This window comes from Mandrillus leucophaeus, unplaced genomic scaffold, assembly GCF_000951045.1.
Source record: "Mandrillus leucophaeus isolate KB7577 unplaced genomic scaffold, Mleu.le_1.0 Scaffold654, whole genome shotgun sequence".
NCBI lineage: Eukaryota > Metazoa > Chordata > Mammalia > Primates > Cercopithecidae > Mandrillus > Mandrillus leucophaeus.
The window spans coordinates 1,384,633-1,391,202 of NW_012107075.1; the positions used below are offsets into that span (position 1 = coordinate 1,384,633).

The 6,570-nt window shown below is 41.1% G+C and overlaps 1 protein-coding gene across 1 annotated transcript in view; it reads left to right on the plus strand.

Annotated features, from left to right (window-relative positions):
* Positions 1–6,368, plus strand: part of LOC105554673 (vesicle-associated membrane protein 7-like) — a gene marked incomplete at its 3' end in the record, with an annotated part of 33,934 nt that extends 27,566 nt beyond the window's left edge. Inside the window, exon 6 of the mRNA XM_012001224.1 lies at positions 6,301–6,368. Within this exon, the coding sequence (XP_011856614.1) occupies positions 6,301–6,368 (68 nt within the window). The remainder of the gene's footprint in view (positions 1–6,300) is intronic.
* Between the last annotated feature and the right edge of the window lie 202 nt (positions 6,369–6,570).

Here is a 6,570-nt window from a genome sequence, read left to right on the forward strand (position 1 = left end):
TTTATTAAATAGGGAATCCTTTCCCCATTTCTTTTTTTGGTCAGGTTTGTCAAAGATCAGATGGTTGTAGATGTGTGGTATTATTTCTGAGGCCTCTGTTCTGTTCCATTGGTCTACATCTCTGTTTTGGTACCAGTACCATGCTGTTTGGGTTACTGTAACCTTGTAGTATAGTTTGTAGTCAGGTAGCGTGATGTCTCCAGCTTTGTTCTTCTTGCTTAGGATTGTCTTGGCTATATGGGCTCTTTTTTGGTTCCAAATGAAATTTAAAGTAGTTTTTTCTAAATCTGTGAAGAAAGTCAATGGTAGCTGGATGGGGATAGCATTGAAACTATAAATTACATTGGACAATATGGCCATTTTCACTATACTGATTCTTCCTCTCCATGAACATGGAATGTTTTTACATTCATTCGTGTCCTTTCTTATTTTCTTGAGCAGTGGTTTGTAGTTCTCCTTGAAGAGATCCTTCACATCCCTTGTAAGTTGTATTTCTAGGTATTTTATTCTCTTTGTAGCAATTGTGAATGGGAATTCACTCATAATTTGGCCCTCTGTTTGTCTTTTATTGGTGTATAGGAATGCTTGTGATTTTTGCACATTGATTTTGCATTCTGAGACTTTGCTGAAGTTGCTTATCAGCTTAAGGAGGTTTTGGACTGAGACGATGGGGTTTTCTAAATATACAATCATGTCATCTGCAAAGAGAGACAATTTGACTTCCTCTCTTCCTATTTGAATACCCTTTATTTCTTTCTCTTGCCTGATTGCCCTGGGCAGAACTTCCAATACTATGTTGAATAGGAGTGGTGAGAGAGGGCTCCTTGCCTTGTGCTGGTTTTCAAAGGGAATGCTTCCAGCTTTTGCCCATTCAGTATGATATTGGCTGTGGGTTTGTCATAAGTAGTTCTTATTATTTTGTGATACGTTCCGTCAATAGCTAATTTATTGAGAGTTTTTAGCATAAAGCGGTGTTGAATTTTATCAGAGGCCTTTTCTGCATCTATTGAGATAATCATGTGGTTTTTGTCATTGGTTCTTTTTATGTGATGGATTACATTTATTGATTTGCATATGTTGAACCAGTCTTGCATTCCGGGGATGAAGCCCGCTTGATCGTGGTGGATAAGCTTTTTGATGTGCTGCTGGATTCGTTTTGCCAGTATTTTATTGAGGATTTTCACATCAATGTTCATCAGGGATATTGGCCTGAAATTTTCTTTTTTTGTTGTGTCTCTGCCAGGTTTTGGTATCAGGATGATGCTGGCCTCATAAAATGAGTTAGGGAGGAGTCCCTCTTTCTCTGTTGTTTGAAATAGTTTCAGAAGGAATCGTACCAGCTCCTCTTTATAACCTCTGGTAGAATTCGGCTGTGAATCCTTCTGGTCCTGGACTTTTTTTGCTTCGTAAGCTATTACTGCCTCAAGTTCAGAACTTGTTATTGTTCTATTCAGGGATTTGACTTCTTCCTGGTTTAGTCTTGGGAGGGTGTATGTGTCCAGGAATTTATGCATTTCTTCCAGATTTTCTAGTTTACTTGCGTAGAGGTGTTTATTGTATTCTCTGATGGTAGTTTGTATTTCTCTGGGATCAATGGTGATATCCCATTTATCATTTTTTATTGTGTCTATTTGATTCTTTTCTCTTTTCTTCTTTATTAGTCTCCTAGCAGTCTATTTTGTTAATCTTTTCAAAAAACAGCTCCTGGATTCATTGATTCTTTTTGGAGGGTTTTTCATGTCTCTGTCTCCTTCAGTTCTGCTCTGATCTTAGTTATTTCTTGTCTTCTGCTAGCTTTGAATTTGTTTGCTCTTACTTCTCTAGTTCTTTTAATTGTGATGTTAGGGTGTTGATTTTAAGTCTTTCCCAGTTTCTGCTGTGAGCGTTTAGTGCTATAAATTTCCTTCTCAATACTGCCCTAGCTCTGTCCCAGAGATTCTGGCATGTTGTATCTTTGTTCTCATTGGTTTCAAAAAACTTATTTATTTCTGCCTTAATTTCATTATTTACCCAGTAGTCATTCAGGAACAGGTTGTTCATTTTCCATGTAGTTGTGCAGTTTTGATTGAGTTTCTTAATCCTGAGTTCTAATTTGATTGCACTGTGGTCTGAGAGACTGTTGGTTATGATTTCCATTTTTTGCATTTGCTAAGGAGTGTTTTACTTCCAATTATGTGATCAATTTTAGAATAAGTGTGATGTGGTGCTGAGAAGAATGTATATTCTGTTGATTTGGCTTGGAGAGTTCTGTAGATGTCTATTAGGTCCTCTTGGTCCAGAGCTGAGTTCAAGTCCTTAATATCCTTGTTAATTTTCTGTCTTGATCTGATATTGACAATGGGGTGTTAAAGTCTCCTACTGTTATTGTGTGGTAGTCTGAGTCTCTTTGTAGGTCTCTAAGGACTTGCTTTATGAATCTGGGTGCTCCTGTATTGGGTGCATATCTATTTAGGATAGTTAGTTCTTCTTGTTACATTGATCTCTTTACCATTATGTAATGGTCTTCTTTGTCTCTTTTGATCTTTGTTGGTTTAAAGTCTGTTTTATCAGAGACTAGGATTGCAAGCCCTGCTTTTTATGTTTGTTTGTTTTTTGCTTTCCATTTGCTTAGTAAATATTCCTCTATTCCTTTATTTTGAGTCTATGTGTGTCTCTGCACGTGATATGGGTCTCCTGAATACAGCACACAGATGGGTCTTGATTCTTTATTCAATTTGCCAGTCTGTGTCTTTTATTTGGGGCATTTAGCCCATTTACATTTAAGGTTAATATTGTTATGTGTGAATTTGCCTGTCATTATAATGCTAGTTGGCAATTTTGCTCGTTAGTTGATGCAGTTTCTTCATAGTGTCGATGGTCTTTACAGTTTGGTATGCTTTTGCAGTGGCTGGTACTGGTTTTTCCTTTCCATATTTAATGCTTCCTTCAGGACTTCTTGTAAGGCAGGCCTGGTGGTGACAAAATCTGTCAGCATTTGCTTGTCTGTAAAGGATTTTATTTCTCCTTCGTTTATGAAGCTTAGTTTGGTTGGATATGAATTTCTGGGTTGAAAATTCTTTTCTCTAAGAATGTTGAATATTGGCCCCCACTCTCTTCTGGCTTGTGGGGTTTCTGCTGAGAGATCCGCTGTTAGTCTGCTGGGCTTCCCTTTGTGGGTAACCCAACCTTTCTCTCTGGCTGCCCTTAACATTTTTTCCTTCAGTTCATCCTTGGTAAATCTGACGATATGTGTCTTGGGGTTGCTCTTCTCGAGGGGTATCTTTGTGGTGTTCTCTGTATTTCCCAAATTTGAATGTTGTCCTGTCTTGCTAGGTTGGGGAAGTTCTCCTGGATAATATCCTAAAGAATGTTTTCCAACTTGGTTCCATTCTCCCTGTGACTTTCAAGTACAGCAACCAAACATAGGTTTGGTCTTTTCATGTAGTCCCATATTTCTTGGAGCCTTTGTTCATTCATTTTCATTATCTTTTCTCTAATCTGGTCTTCATGCTTCATTTCATTAAGTTGATCTTCAATCTCTGATATCCTTTCTTCCACTTGATCAGTTCAGCTGTTGATACTTGTGTATGTTTCACAAAGTTCTTGTGCCGTGTTTTTCAGCTCCATCAGGTCATTTATGTTCTTCTCTAAACTGGTTATTCTAGTTAGCAATTCCTCTAACCTTTTTTCAAGATTCTTAGTTTCCTTGCACTAGGTTGGAACATGCTCCTTTAGCTCAGAGGAGTTTGTTATCATCCACCTTCTGAAGCCTACTTCTGTCAATTCATCAAAGTCATTCTCCATCCAGTTTTTTCTCTTGGAATTGTCAGCCTTTTTGCACTGGTTTTTCTTCATCTTCATGGATTTATCTACTTTTGGTCTTTGATGTTGGTGACCTGCGGATGGGGTTTCTGTGTGGACGTCCTTTTTGTGGATGTTGATGCTATTCTTTTCTGTTTGTTAGTTTTCCTTCTAACAGGCCCTTCTGCTGCAGGTCTGTTGGAGTTTGCTGGAGGTCCACTTCAGACCCTGTTTGCCTGGGTATCACCAGCGGAGGCTGCAGAACAGCAAAGATTGCTGCCCGTTCCTTCCTCTGGAAGCTTCGTCCCAGAGGGGCACCTGCCAGATGCCAGCCGGAGCACTCCCATATGAGATGTCTGTCGACCCCTGCTGGGAGATATCTCCCATTCAGGAGGCACGGAACTCAGGGACCCACTTCAGGAGGCAGTCTGTCCTTAGCAGAGCTCAAGCGCTGTGCTGGGAGAGCCGCTGCTCTCTTCAGAGCTGGCAGGCAGGAACGTTTAAGTCTGCTGAAGCTGAGCCCACAGCCACCCCTTCCCCCAGGTGCTCTGTCCCAAGGAGATGGGAGTTTTATCTATAAGCCCCTGGCTGGGGCTGCTGCCTTTCTTTCAGAGATGCCCTGCCCAGAGAGGAGGAATCCAGAGAGACAGTCTGGCCACAGCGACTTTGGGGAACTGCGGTGGGCTCTGCCCAGTTCGAACTTTCTGGCCGCTTTGTTTATACAGTGAGGGGAAAACTGCCTACTGAAGCCTCAGTAATGGCAGACACCCCTCCCTTCACCAAGCTCGAGTATCCCATGTCGACTTCAGACTGCTGTGCTGGCAGCAAGAATTTCAAGCCAGTAGATCTTAGCTTGCTGGGCTCTGTGGGTGTGGAATATGCCGAGCTAGACCACTTGCCTCCCTGGCTTCAGCCACCTTTCCAGGGGAGTGAACAGTTATGCCTCGCTGGCGTTCCAGGCAACACTGGGGTATGAAAAAAATCTTCCGCACCTAGCTCAGTGTCTGCCCAAATGACCACCCAGTTTTGTGCTTGAAACCCAGGGCCCTGGTGGCATAGGCACCCAAGGGAATCTCCTGGTCTGCAGATTGCGAAGACTGTGGGAAAAGCGTAGTATCTGGGCCTGAGTGCACCATTCCTCATGGCACAGTCCCTCACGGCTTCCCTTGGCTGGGGGAGGGAGTTCCCCGACCCCTTGTGCTTCTTGGATGAGGCAGCACCCCACCCTGCTTTGGTTTGCCCTCTGTGGGCTGCACCCACTGTCTAACCAGTCCCAATGAGATGCACCGGGTACCTCAGTTGGAAATGCAGAAATCACCCACCTTCTTCATTGATCTCACTGGGAGCTGCAGACCAGCGCTGTTCCTATTCGGTCATCTTGCCACCCTGAGATGTTGAATTTTATCACATGCTTTTTTTATCAGATGCTTTCTCTGCATCTATTAAGGTGATCATGTGGCTTTTGTTCTTCATTCTGTTGATGGAATGTTTCATATTTATTGATTCGCATGCATTGAATCATCATTGCATCCCTGGGATAAATCCCACTTGATCATGGTGTATTATCTTTTTGATGTGATGTTTGATTTGGTTTGCTAGTATTTCATTGAGGATTTTTGCATCTGTGATCGTCAGGGATGTTGGCCTGCAGTTTTGTTTTTTTGTTGAGTCCTTGTCAGGTTTTGGTATCAGGGTAATGCTGGCCTTATAGAATGAGTTAGAGAGAATTCCCTTCTCTTGAACTTTTTGGCATAGTTTGAGAAGTGATGTTAGTTCTTCTCTGTAAGTTGCATGGAGTTCTGCAGTGAAGCCAGCTGATTGGGCATTGTTTTGGTTTTGTTGGGAGACTTTATTACTGATTCAATCACATTACTCATTTCTGGCCTGTTCAGGTTTTCTCTTTCTTCCTGATTCAGTCTTGGTAGGTTGCATGTGTCCTGGGATTTATCCATTTCTTCTAGGTTTTCCAGTTTATTAGCGTGTAGTTGTTAATAATATTTCTATGGTCACTTCTTCCAATTTTTAGATTTGCTTTAATATGCAAGGACTTTTTCCTGAGGGTGTATCTGTGGTGTTGGTTGGGCAGGGCACTTTGACTTTGATTATGGGTACATTCAGTAGTGTAGTCTGTATAATTTCTTCAGCTATAAACAGCATCAACCATGTCTGTATTTTTCTTAGTGGCTCAGGGTGTAGTTGTTACGGAGGCTGTGGTGAAGTTTTGCTGGGTATGGGGACTCCAGGTGGGCTAGTCCTTGTTTTCGAGTGGTGTCACCAGTGGGTGAAGCATGCCTGTCCTTTGGCCCCAAGACAGTGTATTCATTAAGTTATATTACTTTTTTTAAAAAAATTATTTTATTCTGCATGCATATACTTCAAGGCGTAAGTACTTCTGTAGTAAATATGAGCTGTCAAGAATACCAGTTTTGTAAGTTATATCAGATGTGAATTAAAACAAAGATAACGATAGCACATATGTAATGTAAAACTTGACCTTTTCTATTTTTCCAATATTTTCAGATCTGGTAGCTCAGCGAGGAGAAAGATTGGAATTATTGATTGACAAAACAGAAAATCTCGTGGATTCTGTAAGTGTGGAATCTGATAATATTTTTCAGGATGTAAAGTGGAGAAAGTATGGATGATGGCTAACATAATTGGGAAATGCCTTGAATTCAAAAATTTGGTGGTTTTTTTTTTTCCTTTCTCATTTCCATTATGTGATTACTTTGTAATAATGAGGATAACAGTGAGGCATAGAAAAAAAAAACGTCATCCCCTAATAGCCAT